The sequence below is a fragment of the Channa argus genome, chromosome 1 (genome assembly GCF_033026475.1).
Source record: "Channa argus isolate prfri chromosome 1, Channa argus male v1.0, whole genome shotgun sequence".
In the NCBI taxonomy this organism is placed as follows: Eukaryota; Metazoa; Chordata; class Actinopteri; order Anabantiformes; family Channidae; genus Channa; species Channa argus.
Window position 1 is genome coordinate 20963752 of NC_090197.1, and position 19462 is coordinate 20983213.

The 19462-nt window shown below is 39.0% G+C and overlaps 1 protein-coding gene across 4 annotated transcripts; it reads left to right on the plus strand.

The window, feature by feature from the left end:
• Positions 1–19452, plus strand: LOC137128494 (trafficking kinesin-binding protein 1-like). 4 transcript variants are annotated; one of them, XM_067506614.1, is made up of 18 exons: positions 1–165; positions 1862–2056; positions 4164–4240; positions 4582–4698; positions 5115–5215; positions 5374–5479; positions 5563–5641; positions 5837–5967; positions 6055–6129; positions 6286–6423; positions 6500–6576; positions 7303–7551; positions 7717–7994; positions 9730–9848; positions 10196–10403; positions 10523–10628; positions 11278–11403; positions 11589–19452. In XM_067506614.1, the coding sequence occupies exons 3-18, from the start codon at positions 4190–4192 to the stop codon at positions 12175–12177; spliced, it is 2550 nt and encodes an 849-aa protein (XP_067362715.1). In that variant the 5' UTR covers positions 1–165; positions 1862–2056; positions 4164–4189; the 3' UTR covers positions 12178–19452. The 4 variants fall into 4 exon arrangements, with proteins under 4 accessions (XP_067362715.1, XP_067362723.1, XP_067362697.1 ...); XM_067506622.1 differs by having other exon boundaries at positions 7720–7994; XM_067506596.1 differs by lacking the exons at positions 1–165; positions 1862–2056 and adding an exon at positions 3062–3304.
• The last annotated feature ends 10 nt before the right edge of the window (positions 19453–19462 follow it).

The window sequence follows — 19462 nt, forward strand, 5'->3', positions numbered from 1 at the left end:
TCAAGCTGGCCTCCCCGGCACCGGCACCGGCCCCAGACCCAGACCCAGACCCCGAGCCTGACCAGCAGTGCACCAACGAGGAGCAGTATGTGAGCGAGGGCGAGTCCAGGCAGCTTGACACATACCCTGCACTGCCTGAATGCAGGGACGCTGAGACCATCACAGGTGTGTGTGTGTATGTGTGCGTGCATATGGGTCATCTTAATAAGAGTAAGAAAACATAACTTTATGGGATTTAGTATCCAATGGGTGGGTTTTATAAGCTCAAGACAGAAATATAGAAAAGTGGCTACATTGTGTTCAAATGTAGCTCATTTCTGAAATATGTTGTTTCGAGCTTACATTGTTGCACAGGTGCCGTGTTAAATATATTTTTCGTATTATAAAAAAACAGTAGCCACAAGCTCAGTAAACGTTGATGGTAATAGTCTACTGGTTAACCTGCCATTACCACTGAGATATAAAAACATCTTCACTAACATTTTCTCGTTCAGTTTTGCTGTTAAGTGCAATAAGTAAACACAGTTAATAATTAAAATTCCCGTAGCTTAGTTTTTATTTTGTTTGTCACTTAAAGATGTATTTACAACAAAACACGTTTTGCAGTAATACTGCTTTTGTTTGGGTTATTTAATAATATAATTAATAAAGGAATAAAAGCATTTTAATTTAGTACCAGAGTGAAGCATTTCAGTCAACAGTGTGTGCAGTCATGAGTTCTGTATTTATATCATAAATCTTAAACATGAATGATAAGCAAACATAACTCTACACATTGTAAATAGAAAGATGCAGTTCAGGAAGTATGTTTTGTCCAAATGTCCAAAATAATGTAACTCAGGAGTAAAAATGTTAGGAAATGAAACACAATATTCAAATATGCTCTAACTTGTCAGTGGTGCAGTAGAAAAAGCTGGAAAAGAAAGATGAAGGAAAAAGAGAAATATTGTCTTTGTGGAAGAAGGATTTTAGGTCGACTTATAACTTAAAAGCTTCAATATTTACCATCATGTGAATTGTAGTTTTCTTTCCACATTGTCACTGGTGAATCGATTAACTGGTAGGATGGGTGGACAATTGGTAGTCCTCTAACTTGAGAGACACTTTTATCCACAGCAGAGTACCTTGAGGTTTCATTATTTTTCCAAACAACACTTTATCAAGTAGCCAGGAGGAACCAAGAGTCGACCACTGACGCCGTGGTTCATGGACAATTTCTTTACTTACTGACCCACAGGTGCCACAATTGTTCTGTTAGTCCATTTCTGTTTTTGTTTTCCTTACTGACCTTTCTATCCCCACGTTTATGACCAATCAGACTGATGAAGAACTAAAGCAAATGTTGCTACCCTGGAGCCCCCTCTGCTAAAAAGCAATATAATAGTGCTGGAAACTCACCACTTCTTGTATTGTCGGATAGTTGTAATTAAAGTGTACTCACATTCATTACATTCAGATACAAAATTAGTCACATGATACAAAATACTTATTGGTCTGAAAAAAGCCTTCTAATTACAAAAAAATACGTTGATATCAAGTAAAGTGACCAAATAGAGAGTGTATCTACAGTGGCAAGAAAAGGTGTGTGAACCGCCTGCTTGTTGTTTTGTCAAAACATGCTCATTGCTTCAAAGCTTGATGAAACTTTGTTTCCCCCTGTATATAGTTGCCATTTACTATAAAACTACTATGAATTCATAACATTATACTTTTTAAAGGTTTATAGTAGTGTTTCATTGATATTGATTTGGAATAGAACCACACTGATTGTTTAACATGAATTGATTTCATACTCAACCACCCTTAAACTGTATGTGTACATTCTTCTCCTTCTCTGTCCACATCTGTGCATCCTGTCCAGATGTGTGCAACAGTACTGACCTGCCAGAGTTTGAGATCATCAGTCTTCTGGAGGAGCAGTTGCCGGTGTACCGGTTGCGGGCTGACACCATCTACGGCTATGACAACGATGACTGGCTGCACACTCCCCTCGTTGCGCCAGAGGCCACGCTTGACCTGACAACTGAGCAGATTGAAGAGACGCTCAAATACTTCTGTAAGTTCAGCTGCTTCATTCAAATTTGATTGATTGATTTGATTTATTCTTCTATTTATAAACCTGAAGATAGTAACAATTCTGTTAATTTGCTTGGGAAGTGTGTTTAAATCAAGAGGAGATCTTCTCTCTTGCCATGTCACCACTCTGCCTAATACAATGTTTCATAGACCAAAAGGCTTTTGGAGCATAAATGGCCTCACCTGCCAAGGCCTAATCATATAAACTCTTTTCAGAGGCTGCAATTAATATTGATTCTTCCTTTTGGTGTATACGTGGATTTTAAAAACAAAATCCCATTAACTAATTGACATAAATGTTTTAATCTGTTTTTACATGCATAACTTAGATGGTATCTTTCCTCCAGGTGGAGGAGGTGCTGGGAGGTGGTGCCCAGCTTCATGCTGTGTATTAGTATTGGCATTGTTGCACCTGTACTATGATTGTTTTGAGCAGGTCTACTGTAACCTCCTCAGTGTGTGGACTTTAGTATGATTTAGCTCTATTGTCTACTTATTCTTCTTCTTGCAAATAATATATGAACTAATTTATGCTATAATAATAAAATATGAAAAAGTTGCTAAGGAATGCATATTATCAATGAGAATCCTCATAGCTATAGGAAAACCAATACCATCTTTTGTTTACCACATAATCACTAGGTTAAATTAAGTGTGTGTAACCTTGTGTCAAGGGTTTGTTAATAATGAGGGTCGCCATAGGAACAGGTGCTGGAGGCAGAAAGATGTTCATAAGCCTTGCACAGAATAGAAGAGTGTTTAAAGAAAGAAAGAAAGATGAAAGGAGAGAGATGCTGGAATTCTGTCAACTTGAAGAAGAGGCCAAACTACAGCCTGCCTTCTCTGATTGGTTCTTTTCTTCCATGTTTCGTCCTCTTCTGTCCAATCATAAAACAGCTTCTTCGTATGTTTCACTCAAGCAGCTGTAGAGCTGTTCCAAAACGGATGTGCTGTCTTTTTCATCTCTCTGCATCTCTCGCACTCAGTCACAGGGTGTTCATGTGGGTGGAGGGTAATTCAGGCTCCAGGACTGTTTTACTGTACCCTAGCTGAGCAGTAGGAGTGAGAGAGTGATAGAAAGCTAACACATCAGTGTGGATCAGTTGTCATTACTGGTTGTCGGTCATTGCAAGGCCTTGGGAGGAGATGGACAGCAAGAGCAAGTTGGAGAAATCAGTAGGGGATGCAAGTGAGCCTGATGATAGGTGCTATAAAGAGGACAAGAAAGGTAAAGACTTGTGATATATAAATAGTGTGTTTGTGGCATTCGTTTCTTTTGCTTTGATTAATTAAGTTTTGATGTGTGTACAGTGGATGCAGAGAATCTAACAAGCATATGTAGCTGTAAATCCTACTTTTTAAGTTTTTTGTGAATGCAAAGAAATATTTTGATTACATTAGAATCTCCAGCATTTTTAAAGAGTTTTGACTGTTTGCTGGTTAAAGATTGTACAGTGAAGCTTTGCCCCTGTTGTTCTCATTAAGAAAAAATTCTTGGAACTTGCTCATCATCAATCTGCTTTGTTTTTGTTTAGCTGTCAAGCCCACACACACATGGACACGCAGAAATTTAATTGTTGTGCCTGTGTGAACCACACTGAATCATAGTGTGAACACACTTGCTTACATTTATTTAATGTAATTTAAAGGGCTGTAAATTAATGTCTTTGTTGGTTTTTAGTAATGCATAATGTATTCAATAACTTTGTACAGAATCCTATTGATTAGAGCTCGAAAGTCAATAAGAGCTGTTTCCCCAGGGCAATTCAGCCCACTGCTGTGCGCCATGGAAAACAACCTTTTACCCTTGCACTCTGCCATGTTCTTTCAAACATTAACGTGTCAGTTGTGCTAGAAGTGTTGCATCCTAAACATGACCCAACCACCTCCTCCACAAGTACAATGTTTTTATGCTTTCTGTGTTACATAATGTGACCGTGAGTTTGTGCAATTGCTCTTGTATGACTCCAAGTGACTTAGATGAAGATGGCTCATTGGCACCAAAGTCTGCAGGTTTCTTCTCAGTTTTGATTTGCACATCCTCACTAGTTACTTCTCATTTTCTTCTGTTTTATGTATTTTCACAGTGCTATGTGCGGACAGAGTGGGCCAGATGACGAAGACCTACAATGACATTGATGCTGTCACACGTCTGTTGGAGGAGGTATGGTGGTCTATTTTAGTGTAATTCAAAGCTGCACAAGGACAAGCTTTAATCAGTTAAAATCACGAAGTGGCGCTGCAACAGAAAGCCCACGTCGCTGTAGATTTGCTCTGTTGGCTTAAATCAAATATGCCTTTGGCCTGAAAAGTTGCAGGAAAAGCTCCTTTTAATCGGAAGCTTTCACTTAACAGAAAATACAAACAAGTGAATTCTGCCTCTAAATTTACCAACAGTGTCTGAACCTACGCCCCCACAGGACACCATCACAAAGAAATATACTTTTGAGTTTTGTAACTATAAATGTCATCTCTGTCTCTCTCTTTTTGCATTACAACAAATAGAAAGAGAGAGATTTGGAGTTGGCTGCAAAGATTGGTCAGTCCCTTCTTAAGAAGAACCGAACTCTGACGGAACAGAATGATTATCTGGAGATACAAGTTGGACAAATTACAGAGGAGGTCTGCACACACACATTTGAATTTACTCAAGCACCAAATTATAGAAATAATAATTTGGAATTTGACAAAATATTCCAAGCTCAATATCAAATTACTTGCTTTTTTTTAGCTTTCATAGTTTTCTTTAGTGCATGAAGTTAACAACATCCATAATGATGATAATCATAATCATCAGTTACATCTCCATGACAGTTGAACAAACCTCACCTGCTGATCCATGTGATAAAGTTAAAAACTCTGGAAAAAAAGCACGTAAACAGACTTTGAGTTGGGGTCATTTTGTTAGTCATGTGAGAGACTGCAACAGATTTCACCCTTAAATAACATGTATGCTTTGCAGCACATTCACATTCCATACATACAGAAATCCAATAAGAGACATACATGAACAGTGAGCAGTGTCTGATGTCTTCCAGGTTGCTCAGCTGCACCATGAGCTGAACCTGAAGGATGAGCTGCTGCAGTTTTACACCAATGCAGCTGAGGAAAGCGAGGAGGAGTCCACCGGCTCCCCAACGTAAGCACCCTTTCTTTATTAATCATTATGTCTCTTTCTACCTATGAAAAGTGGATTTGAGCATTTTTGAGATCAAGATTCTTAAAAGCTAGCACTATGCAGAAGATGAGAGGGAAAGCCGAGTGCAAGGTTTCATTCTCATTCTCATCTGTCTAAAGGGGTAAGAAAAGTAAAGTGGAAACTGCTTCAGGAGGATTCGTAAGCGACACACTTCAGAGGAAACTCAAGGAGCTGGAAGAGGAGAACCTGTCTCTCCGGTCTGAGGTATCTCCACACACAGCAGCAATCAAAGTAATAAACTGCAAATACTGGGAATGTACTGTTTGATTGTGGATGTGTACATGCAGGCTAACCACCTAAAGTCAGAGACTGAGACATATGAAGAAAAGGAGCAGCAGCTTGTCAATGACTGTGTGAAGGAGCTTCGTAAGACCAAAGTTTCTATCTCTTTCTGTCTCTGTGTTTCTGTACCCATCTAGCCTTGAGTTTGGCTGAAATTGACTCTCTTATTTCCTCTTTATTGTGTGTTCTTTATTTCAGTGTCTACCCAGTACTTTGAACTCACTCCTGCTTTTCCTTCTCTTACAATGAAAATAAACTTTTTTCTTTTCATTCCGTTAGGGTTGTCCAGTCTCCAAATCTCTACCATAGCAGAGGAGTTAGCCCGTAAGACTGAGGATGCCTCCCGACAACAAGAGGAAATCACACACCTCCTCTCTCAGATAGTGGACCTGCAAAAGAAAGCCAAATCTGTGAGTACACATCTAGACACATAGACTTATTTTAAGTCTGTGGTACTGTGCTCTGCTCATTTTGTTAATTTATATCCCTGTTTCTAGTATGCAGTAGAGAATGAGGAGCTCTCTCAACACCTGATGGCAGCTAAAGATGCCCAAAGGCAGCTTACAGCAGAGGTAACATCCACGTCACTGATTTCCTTGGCCACACATTTCGCTCCTAGACAGGCTGCTCAAATCAGGATTTATTTGGTGGTAGCACTGTGTTTTTGTTAGTGTTATCAATCTTTGACCTTTATACAAAAATTTAATTGGATATCTGCAATGCAACAGCTCCAGGAGTTAGAGGAGAAGTACTCAGAGTGCATTGAAATGCTGCATGAAGCTCAGGAGGAGCTGAAGAACCTGAGGAACAGAAACTACACCGCAGGAACACCACGTCGTTACCATCCCCTGGGACTATACCCCATGGTGAGGGAGTGTGTGTGTCACTGTGGGTGTGTGTACATGATCATCTCCTGTTCTTTCATGGGTTTTCGTGTTGCAGGATTCTCTGGCAGCTGAGATTGAGGGAACAATGAGGAAGGAGTTGAGCCTGGATGATCCTGAGTTCGAAGAGCAGAAGTATGAAGTAGTGTTTTACACTCAACATTGAAACATTGAAACTAAAAGCTAATATTGTTAATAGCTGTAAGCAGTGTTATGAAAACTACTTTAAAATGTGTAGCTTTGCATCCTAAGACATCTAGTTTGGTTAACAAAAAAATTAGTTCAAATTATATTGTCAAAAATTATCATATTTAATATTTTTACATGGGATACAAAGTCATAAGACACAACAATACTAACAAGGCACAGCACAGTTTAGTTTATAGCAAAATGCCTTTTTATCCACAGGTCATACATACAGTCATACATACAATCATAAAGTCAGTAGTTAAGAAAATCAGAAAAAAAATGTAATTATTATGCAATTAAATTATCATTATGCAAGTATGAAGTTTAAATACCAGCAGCATTAACTTACATGAAAATTAATTTACTTGTTGTTCACTACTCTCCCCAAAACTGCATGCAACTTCACGAACCACACCACAAAAATATATTTAAACAATTTGCACCATAGACAGTATTCCTCGGAAACACACAACAGTTTACTACTAACTTTATTGGCTAAGAAGTAATTTAATTACCAAAAGATTTTATTTATTGGTTCTAAAATATAAACAATGAAATAATCTAAACACAATAGACCAAGTCCTAACTACCTTAGGAAATATATTTTTATAATGTTTGACCAACCAACTACAAACATTAAAGGCTAACACTCTTGTGTTTTATTGTTTCCAGAATCCATCGTAAGCGTGTTTTTGACACGGTAAAGAACGTAAACCAAACAGTCCGCCAGCGTTCATTGACTCCAACCAGTGCCAACATCCCAGGCTCTAACCAGTCTCTGTCTGCTCGGACGTCCCCTCAGTCCAGTGGCCTTTCCACGCCTCAATCCAGCATTTATGGAGGTGACATCACCGGACACAATGTTGCCCTTGACAACCGAACTCAAAGCATCCTGCTGGAGACAGCATCTAATCGGGAAAGGTGAGGAGTGGGCAGATACAATTAACTTATTAGAGAGGAAGCTGTAATTGAGGAGTTTTTATACCTCTGCATGGATCAAAGCATGACATAAACCCTAGGCTGTAGTAGTAGACTGTATCAACTGTGTGACACATACAGTAGAATGTTAAATTCCTGCTCTGGCAGCAGCTCAGAGGGCAGAGAGAAGAAGGCTAGTGGGGCTGAGGACCTGCGGCTGGCCCTGCGCCGCCTGTCTCTGCGACGGCAAAACAACCTGAGCGAGAGACGCTACTTTGAAGAGGAGAGAGAACGGAGACGAGGACGCGGTGGACTGCAGGATGTGCTGGGCCAGGAGAGTGCATTGACCCCTTCAGAAAGCATCATGTCCCTTGGCAACCTTCATCTGTGGGCTTCACGAGGGCCCTACCTCCCAGACAAACTCCAGATTGTCAAACCACTTGAAGGTGAGGGAGAAAGGGAGCACGGAGTGAACTGCAAGGCAGTAAGGAAGTGGGAAGGCAAATGGCACAGACGACCCGGGACAAAGAAAGGTAGCAAGTGGGGCTGGGGAACAGAGAAGACAAGCAGGAGGGAAAGCAAGCACGGGCAAATTCCTGAGGTGGAAGGTGAGAGAGGATGGGGGTGGGCGAGGAAGACCAGAGCTAAGATAGAGAGGGAGAGAGGAAGGAGGTGGGCCAGAGACCGAGCTGGGAGCAGGAAGGTAAAGGGAGGAGGAGAGATGAAAGACACACCTCTGTCACTAATGCTCTTCAACTCTTTTTGGTCTCTGATGCACCATCACAAGTCAGGCAGTTTTACGTCCTCACACGGCTACTATAAAGACCCACAGCCGAGAGGATGGCTGTAATTTGATGGAAGGACGGAAAGAGAAAAGCATGGAAAATTTCAGTATTTGCTACTGTGAGACGAGGGGAAACGGGTTTAGAATAATTAACATCCAGAGTACATATGATCCTTATCTGTGAATACAGAGTTATATGCATTGGGTGTCACAGCTGGTGTTTTTAATTTGGCAGCTGATGGAGAGCATGTCAGAGGTGTGGCATGTTTTAGGTTTCAACGTAGAGAGAGTCACAGCAGCACAGTTTTGTTCCCCTTACAATTCACTGTTGATTTAAAACTTAATCACAATATTTATAATATTAAAGTGATGAGAAGTATTGAAATGTTTTGTCTCTGCTGCCCTCTGCTGGTATTAATTTATACTGTTTGAAAAAGATCTTGTCTACTGTTATCCCATCATACATCTCCATTTATTTGTTTCATCTTTTTATTTCTTATCTATTTCTTAACTATACAATTTTTTTACATTTTATTATTTGACTGACAACCTCTGTTTTCGTTTCTATCAGTTCCTTCTTTCTTTCTGTTTCAAATCCATGTGGCTGACTAATAAAATCTGTTTCTCATTCTAAATGCATGTTTCATTTCATCTTTTCATTTCATTTCATCATATTTACCCATCCTTTGCATTCTTTTACAGTAGATTTTTTGTATTCTCACTATCTTTGTTTGTCCTGATCACTGAGGCCCCTGCACCAGGATCATAAAACCAGTTTAAAACCTATTTATTATAGACGATAAATACCACAAGGTTTCAGCTTTTAAAAATACGGTGTGCAACTTAACTAGTGCTAATGTGTGAAATCAGTCTTCTCTGCTTTGAAACACCTTTCCTTTACTTCACTGCACTCTGCACCACCCTTCAGATAGTCATATTTATCAAATTACAATAAAAATGAATGTGACAAAACTTAATAATTATACATAAATCATTGCTCTTCTCTGATTAGTTTATGACAATGAAATGACTGGTATCAGATCACATTTAGAAGTGAATATATCTGCATCGTTGCCAGTCCTTTGCAATGAGTCATGTATCACCGGAGGCTTCCACCAAACCTCTCCACATAAGATAAGTGTCAGAGCATACTTCTAATACAAAAATATGTGACAAATATTTTGCCCAACTTTAACTTTAATAAGAGAACAAGAAGCCCTTTAGCTGAAACTATATGAGATTGCTGTTGCTGATCATGCAGACACAAGCATTTAATGTCTACTGTCAAAAAAAAACATACAGTCGCATATAGGAAATAATGTGCTTGTTTGTGTGTGATCAAAGAAATTCAAATGAGTCATTAGTGCGTCTTTAATAATATTAATTATCTCCACCAGGCTCTGCCACCCTGCACCACTGGCAGCAGTTAGCCCAGCCTCACCTCGGTGTGATTCTAGACGCCAGGCCAGGAGTTGTGCCAAAGGGCTACAGACCCCTCGAACTAGAGCTGGAGCAGGTGTGTGTGTCCTTGTGTGACATTTCTGAGTCCATCTACAACAAAGATTCACTCTCTTTATGTTTACGTTATATTGAACTTAAATTAGAATAAATTAAATAAATGAACACATTAAGATCTGCAAACCTAGCAATTAATATTTTTACTCCTTCATTTAACTCAGTGGAAGGATACTATTACCACTGAATAAAATACTTCACAAAACAAATGAAGGAATTTGTTCAGATAGAGGTCATAATAATTTAAACACAGTAATTAATAAAAATTGTTTCTGTATTTACACAGTATGACTTGCTGTTTGTAATCGTCACCCTAATCCAAATAACTGTTACGCATGTTGTCTGCAGGTATATCCATGGGGCGGCTTCGAGGAGGATGAACCAGGCGAACAGTACTTCCAGAATCTGCCTACCTCCTCTGCCTCTATAAACCCAGCTGTGCCCTCTACCTCCAGCACTAGTGATACCAACCTCGGGCAGCCACCACCCGTCCTTGCTCCACCTTCTCCACCTTTACCATCCCCATCACCACATCTCAGCAACACTGACGCACTGGGTGAGGAAAAACACTTTTATGTCAATTTTGACATACTTTATGTATGTGAACATCGACCTTTAGTGTGTTCTGAGGACTGAAAATGGTGGTTGTCTTTTACTGTTTTTGTGGCTTTGCAGCTGCATACTACCCAGGTAAATGCATGGCCCACACCAGCTCTACATACACGTTCACAACCTGTCGAATCCTCCACCCCACTGATGAGCAGACACGGGTCACACCAAGGTAAGAAACATACACTCTGTGGTGCCACCTGAATCAAATCACAACTTTTTGTGACACTTCCCTTTGGGTTTTCTTTTTAAACTTCTTTTTGTTCTGCCAGAATTCACTCATGGACATTTTCAACACTGGTCTGCTTTTCTGCTAAAGGCAGGGATATTAAAACATATTCTTTATTACAAATGTTCAAATGAAACAATGTTTTTTCATTGTCTGCTCTCTTGAATGGAGAATGGTTTTAAGAAGCTTCTACAATGTGGCTTTTAGTACATTTCTTGGCATGAATGCAGTTTTAAACATGATATAGCTGAATCTGATGAAGTTAGATATGAGGTGCTTAGGGATTCCCACAATGTGCTAACAATGCCGTCAATCTCAATTCGACCCACAGGCGAATTAGATCCTAACAACAGTCGTTAAGGTGCACTTGTGTCTTCAGAACAACATTCAGTCAAACTGTTTGTTAGACAGTAAGAAGGTGCTAAATAATTCATGCAGGTTCTTACTGGTTAAAGAAACTCCATCCCCTGTGCACAGCAAATATAAATTTTGTGCTATTACAATTAAGACATATGGTGATAATACGGTACATTTAAGCTGCTGAAAACAGCAAAAGTTTTTAAAGTCTAACTTTATTTTTGATCTCTTACAGTCTAAACCCAGTCCCAGGATCGTCCTCCTGTGTGATGACCAGCACTCTGTTGGGTACTCCTGCTGCAACACCCTGCACACCCCGCAGGCTCAGTCTCAGGCCCTCTGAATCCTCCACTAACCTCAGGCAAGGCCCCAGATATTCAAAGAAATAATTTATTGTTCAAAGAAAATGTTTTGCAAATCTGTTACCTGCTGTAAATCACAGTGACTGACCTGGAAGTGCATTAGTGTTTTAGCTAAGAAAAGCAGAAAAGAACGCAGATAAGAAAGCAGAGACAGAGTGATGACTTGTTTCTAATGTGTCTGCAGAGATGCAACACGAACCACCAGCACCTCCCTGGGGTTAGTGCGCCTTCTCCAGGAGAGAGGAATCTCAGCAGCAATGTATCACCAGACACAGGGCCTGGATCACGGTCAGGGCAGTGGAGGAGTTTTATTCAGCACGTCTATCACCCCTAAACAAGCGGCCAACACTCAGCGGCCCTCTACCCCTCCCAACTCACCCACAGGACAGGGGGCGTCAGCGGTGCCAACCTCTGCAGGCTTCGACTTTAAGAGCCCTTCGTATGACAACTTCCTGGCTTCCAAACCAGCTCGTTCTATTTTGAAAGAAGTGACAGGTGGGATACGGGGCAGGCAGAGAGGGAGGGACTGTGAAAGCCAAACTGATGTTAGCGTGACCGTCCACAACCTCAACCTGCTAGATAAGCTGAAGCGGCTGGGAGTGTCTGGAGCCACTGGGGCCAGAGCAATGAGTCCAGGCCCAATGCTGGGTCCTTTGGGTGGGCTTCGCCGATCTGGCTCCCCTTTTGGGCCAGATGGACTACGGAGAAACCAGAGCTATCCAGCCATGGTCGGAGCCAGCATGGCCATGAAAGCCCCTGGGCCCAAAGAGTAGTATGGACTGAAGCTGAACCAGTCACCTGGATCCCAAGCACTGACTCACTCTTCATACAACATGGTACTACTGATCAGTTTTCAATCACTATTCTGGTTCCATATAGATGCTGTCGATTTTATAGTGCTTTCAGATGGCAAATCATGCTTCAAATAAAGGTAAAATCAAGTAAAGGCTTGCTTCACCCAAAGGAAAAAAAAAACATTTTCCTTTCATTAACTTCTACTAGTGTACTATGTAGCCATGCATATAGTTGTGGTTTCATGTGCTTACATTTCATGATATCTGTCACCATTCTAGTACAATGAGGGGTTCCAGGGCTTTGCTTTTGCTTTTTGGAAGTTGTCCCTGTTAATCTGGATAATCCTAAAAAATTACTTTCCGTCAGTTAAAAGTTCAGCTTATTGGGAAATACAGCTTTTTGCTTTCTTTATGAGTTTTACATGAGAAGATTTAGAATGCACTCTCATGTGAATTGATTAAGAAGGTGGTTAACTCAGCATAAAGACTTGAAACGGGAAAAGCTACAGGTCAAAATTATATTGTAACAATGACAGCTTGTAGCTTTCAAAGAACATAGAGTACGTGGTGTTTGCATCTTCTGGGCAGTCTCTCTGTTTGTACAGAAAGTCTGCTTAAAATACTTTGTGTATGGATTGAGCACATTCTAATTACAAAAAATGTACCTACTAATACCTCTGGAGTTCACCAACATGTACTGTTTAAAAGTATAAAATGATTTACCAAAATTTTAATCCTTTATTGTATTTATAAAATACATTAATGTACAGAATTGGGTCCAGAAACAGATATGTTCAAATGTAGGCACATAAAACCAGTTTTATGTGATAAAATATTATGTAACAGGGTGAACTGACCTATTAAAAGAAAGATATTGAGATATCTGTCTGGTAAAAAAAAAACGAAAACTCTAAAACTATGCAGTTACTTCTGCAAATATCTCCCACTGCTTTCCACTCACATCCTTGCGTTGGAGACTGACTCTGCTGGCTAGATGTAGTACTCTCACTCTTGCCTTTTCTGAAACACGTCCTCAGAAACCCACACTCAGCACAGGTGCACTGTTAAATCTGCCACCACACTAGTTGGCTAACAGTTGTCACTGAAGCACCATGTCTTTCTACTTCAGTATTACTGGATACTGCAAATAAATGAAATTATGTCATAATTATTCTCACTCGCTTCCCTCTTACCCCATCTCAAATCCCTCTGGTAGTGAGTCTGACAAGTCTATTTCAAAGAATCATCAAATAGATTTTATGTCTGTATTAAAGATACTTTAGTTTAGTTTCTTAATTGACCATTAGGCAGGGAAGTTGATGGTGCTTCGACTGAACTGGACGGATCAATACACTTAAACCAAGAGGAGAGTGAGAAGAATAAGCAATTTGATTGGGGCTAATCAGTTTTGGTTGTTGGAAGCTTTTGAATATTTTTCTCAAGGTTTTGTTAAAATGAAGTGATACAGTGCCTCAACCATCTGTTCATGATGATTTACGTACTTCATGGTTTGGATAAAGGGTGTGAAGTAGCTGTCAACGCCATTGTTGCACTTGTGTTTTATTTATTTATTTTTCAAAAACCTGTTCTTGTTTTAAACCATTTTTCAGGAGACATATGTCGCCTCACTCCTTGTATATTACAATTTAGTGTCACTGAAATGCCAGTAATTACACACTTGTAAAGAAACAGTGTAGTGCATAACCAAGAACCACACATCACGGTAAGCATCGGGGTGAGCATGTCATCAGGGGATTTTATAAATAAAAGTCCTCAAACAGAAAACTTGATATCAGGAGTTTTTCCATTGTGCACAAAAAAATTCAAAGCTGGGACAGTCATAAAAAGAAAAGGTGTCCCAAGCATGAAATTATTATTTACCCTCATCCAGCAGATGGTGCTCGGGAATTACTCAGCACAGCAAATAGTAAGCATAGTACATTACGTCTCTTCCTCTGATCACATTGGCACAGTCATAATTCATTACCCATTCACCATCTGTATCTCTTGTACTATGAGAGATATTTTGAGAGCTGCTTATTAAACCTCTATTAGCCACAGGGTTAACAAGAAGGGAGCAATAACCAAAAAATGCCACTCTGCCAGCTGGGCAGTCTAATTAGAAGAAATGAGATCTTTGAATATCACTGACGTGTTCCATGTTGGATATTTCTCCACTTAGAATAACATTTTGATAATTACATTTATCAAAAGATCAAGTCAAGCACATGCTGAGCTAAAGGAGGAAATCCAGCCACAGGTGCAAATAGTAAGCTGAACAACAGTATGATAGTGGTTACCAGGCCAGTCATGTCAGATAAGTTTTAATACCATTAGTGTTTCAAACATGTTAATGAAAGAATTATATTAAAGTTGTTATTTAACAGTATTACATAAATATATTACATAACAGTTAGACTTGTCAATATTTACAAAAAAACGTGTCTTTCAGATGCAGATGGACTGCTGAGACATGCCCTGAGGAGCGGGCTCTTCTGTGTTGTGCCATGCATTTGTGAAGTGGTTGTTTTGAGTTACTAGAGTATCTGAGAAACCCAAAAACCATCAACAAGCACCACAACAAGCATATATGTACATTTCCAAACCCAAAAACACAGTGAGCCAGAAGCTGGTAAAAGAAAAACTACCCAGACACAAGCAGAGCAGTGTAATGTGGGAAGTGTATTGTCATGAACGATGCACAGATACATATGAGAAATAAAACAAACACCCAATTTTACAAATGCATTGCACAACATAGGAGATCTGGCTCATCGGGACAAGACTGAACCACCTAGCTGCATCTAAAGAACAAAGGTCACTAATTAGAAGACAACAACGTCTTCATTCTCTTTGAAAGAAGAGTAATGGAGGCCAACTGCATCAAACTGGAATAATTATCATTTATCAGAAAAGTTGGACTATTACACAAACTTATCACCATCATATACAGCTCTGGAAAGTAATTAACTAAATTTATTTAAGCAATGTATTTAGCTGCTTCGTGCTTCGACTTCACGGTATTTCAAAGAGAAATATTAGTTTGTTGTAGTACAGTTACGGGATGTGATAACTACTTTTCAGATCAGGCTTAGTCAAACTATATAATCATAAGATTTTATTGATCCCCAAAGTATAGTTTACAAACATATAATTATATTATTAGTTACAATAAGTAGCTCAAATATTAAACTAAAACTAACACATGCATCAATTACATGATATGATAACATATTTACAAATGTGAAATGAACCATTCTGCAGAAGTGAATAATCACACAAATTCTGTACAACAAGTATGTTTACTTGTGGTACTTCATGTGACACGTATAAGTTGGTTTTAATTTTTGAGGTAACACAGCGGTGTTGGAATATAGAATTAATTTATGTTTAGTGTCCTACCACCTGAAAATAAGAGTCACTGTGTTTTCATTAGCTTAGAATGACCTTTTTGTATCTATAGGGAGCGTGTCCTCTATATGGAATATAAAGAAGAAGAAGTAGAAAGAATTCAATATCTGGATCTATAGGGTATATACAGCTATAAGGTAACACCATCACTTCAAATATTGCTATTGGGTGCAGTCATATATGATGACATGGCACCTGACAGACACAGTAGACAATCATATTTAAAAAGAGAGGGATGGTGGGTGTTCGGCTGGTTGCATTGTGCAATTTCACGACTAGATGCCACTAAATCTTACTCTGAAATGGCAAAAAGAGTACGCCAAAGAATTATTTCTCATCAACATAATATTTAATGCACATTCAACTAGTACAAATATTCTTTCATCATCAGAAGTCATAAAAATGGAGAAAGATTGCATAAAATGTTATGGTTATAAACCAATAACACATTTTATCAATGTAAAGGTCTACCATTATAACCTCCTCCAGCCTCTTTGGTTAACCTCTTAGCTGTGTGCTGATTCTTTCAAGTGGCATTTTAGCCCATACTTCATGGCATAATTCTTCCAACTCTGTCAGATTGTGCGGTTGTGTGCCATGTGCCTTCTTTAGATCTATGCACAGATTTTTAATGATATTTAAGTCTGGAGACCATGGCCATAAAAAACATTTGCCTTAACCTTTTGAAACTAATCCTGAGTTGACTTTGCGTCTTGTTTAAGGAGGCTTTGCTTTAAATTCTTCCTTGTCTATGTATGTGTATGTCTGCATAAGTGCCTGATGCAGACACACACTAGAAAACATCAGGAAGCCTCCACCATGTTTGACTGTGAAAATAATGTGAATAACTGTGTTGAAGCAATTATTTAAACTTTGGTCTCATTAGACCACAGAATCCTGTTCCCAAATACGTTTTGTTCACATGCCCTTTTGTCTACTCCCAGCATGCTACTTTGTATAGTAAGCAATGTATCCTGTGTGCTTTTGTTTCCAGCAATTCAGACTTGTGCAGACAACATTTGACTGCACAGATGTGGACTTTTATTACAGTTGCCTCTAAAGACTTTGTCACATCCCCTGCTGTTCCCTCTACAGCTTTATGAAGGTTTACCAAACTCATGTTAAGAATTTCTGAAAGCAGTCTACCTTATCCCACTGTTTTTGCTGCTCTCAGCAAACAGTTTGAGACTATACCCCAAAGATCCACACACTTGCAAATTTAAAGTGCAAGTGCAAATTTAAGACACCTGGTGCCGATGAGTGTTGACCTTCTTTGTTATGACAGATCAGACTCCTGATTTTACATCATAAGAGAAATAACTAAGAGTGTTTATCAAGAGGGATGCAATCTTTTGCACTGATATGATTTCCATTATTTTCATATCACTTTCTTTTTATACATTCTTTGACCATTTTTGTTTTTTCTTCTGATGATGATTAAGGAATATTTGTATAAGCTTAAATTTTACATTGATGAAAAAAATTAATTTTACTCTTGTTATACAGACGAGAGCAGGGTGTTTATTTTCTAATCTAACTCTTGGCAAAAATAAGCATTTTTTTTTAAGTATTTTTGGAACTTTACTGTTGTGCTAATGGCGGCACTTGCTGAATGAATCTATATTATGTGGGTCTGGAAACATGCTTTGGGGTACAATTCTGAATCATTCTCTGCTTTTACCAGATGTCCCTCTGTTTCAGATGCCAAGAAAAAGCTTTTAAACTGTTTAAAGTTTTTCTAAAGGTAAAGAAAGAAACATTTGGAGACAGACAGCAGCGAGAGTGAAAGCCAGTATGTTCAGCTTGTTTCAAGAGGAGCTCAGACCATCTGCTCATTGCTTTTGCTGGGTCTTCATTAAAGCTATACTCATGGAGCTCATCTTCCTTTCATTACTATGCGGCTTTGCCCTATAACACACAAATCCATAGCACTTATGCTTGTATGAGTGCTCAAATCACTCCACTACAATGGTGTAGGTTACTCATACTGAACATTTGCCTTTTAACATTTTCTGCGTCACTGGCACTCGAAGCAGATACACATCCACATCCACACATACCTATCTGCTAGTAAACACACACGCGCACACAAACAGGAGACATTTACTGGCAGTACTATTGAAGCCCTTAAATCGTTCCAAAGCCTTTAACTCTGAAGTCCCACAGCCTCTGCTTTAAACAGAAAGTTTGAGTCAATTCCCGGGACACTCTCCAAATCTCAAGTCTGTCAATTTCTGATTGAAGTGTGACCTCAGACGAAGCCGGTGGCTTCAATGCCCAGCACACACAAACACATAAATACAAACTGAAACCCCCTTTTTCCCCAGGGCATCCATAACCACTTCTCTGAATAATTCACTGAGCCTGATTTGTTCATTGATCCCTCTTTCCATCTCTCACTCACACAGACACATCTTTCACGTAACACACAGGGACAGAACATGCATAATTTGCTGCTTCTTCACAATTCCCCACCACTGTGGATCCTCCATATAATTACTATCTTCTAAATGGCTCTCATAACTGCTGGCTTTGGTCATTGTTGCTGCTTTTACGATTATTTAACAATGGAAATGTCAAGTGAGTTAAAAAGTCAATAGAACATTTTCAGAGCTCTCTTTTCAGTTTTTGACCAAAGAATTGTCAAATATACTGGGCTTTCAAAAAGCTATTATTGTCTCTGTTGTGAAGCCCAAAGTAATGATTAGGATTTATTTGGGGCCTACTTTAATAATTGAGTCAATATCAGCTTCTCGAAAGCCTCCGAACAGCTTCAATATTTGGCAGAGACTTTATAATGATCTTGCTGTTCTTTTGATGATATTCTTGAACATTCCCCAGCTCGGTCCCTGGTTGCTGCATTCATTGACTTTCATCTCCTTTGTGTGGCTCCACACTGACCCTTTTTCTCAACATCAGACGTTTCTCCCTTTACATTCATCATACTCTAAAACCAGCTTCATTATCCATAGTCCACAATGCTTCAGAAATGCTCATTGAATATAATGTAATTCTAATTTAATTATGCAACGTACTGTACATAATACTCTGTATAGTAGTGGGATGTCAATACATCTAATCTATTACTGTTAATATTTAATACAAAGTCAACCCGGCAGAGGATACTAAATGACAATTCCAGTGCAAAACACTTCTCCTGGATCCTGGATCTGCAGACAGATCGTGGTTTTATCTTTCATAATATGTACAAGAACATATTTGATAATTACTTTATACATTATTTCACATGGTAAACTGTGCTAATATTGAGGTCTGAGGATTATTAAAATAATAACAATATAACCGAAGAGAAACTGTCCAGTCTTTGATTCTAATTTTCAAAAATAGTTTGTCATAACCTTGGAGTGCTGTACAGTACTCTCCTATTTATGTGGTAACACTACAAAGTGACAGCAACAGGGCTGTCAGAGCATAAACGTACCCGTTATAGCCCAGATTCTTCAGCAATTATACTTTTACACCACAATACCAATATAATTTCTTTGACTATTATAGTGCTACGATACATCCACACTATCTCGATGCTACTGATCCTTTGTGTGTAATCATTGGTAGCTTCACTATTGTTTAATCAGTGACTTGCTACAGAGAGTAAAAAAAAGATATTACTGATTATTGTGATTTTGGGCCAAAAATATAGGTCAGTAAATATAAAATTAGACAATTTATTAAAGATGATGACGATGATGATGATGATGATGATGATTATTGTTCCTTTATCTTGCTTTATTTACAGATCATCCTGTTGTTGACGCAATGTGTGGACCAATCTAATGAATGTGAATGGATCTAATTTAAGCAGCATGCGTTGTATTAGTAAAACATCTAAGCA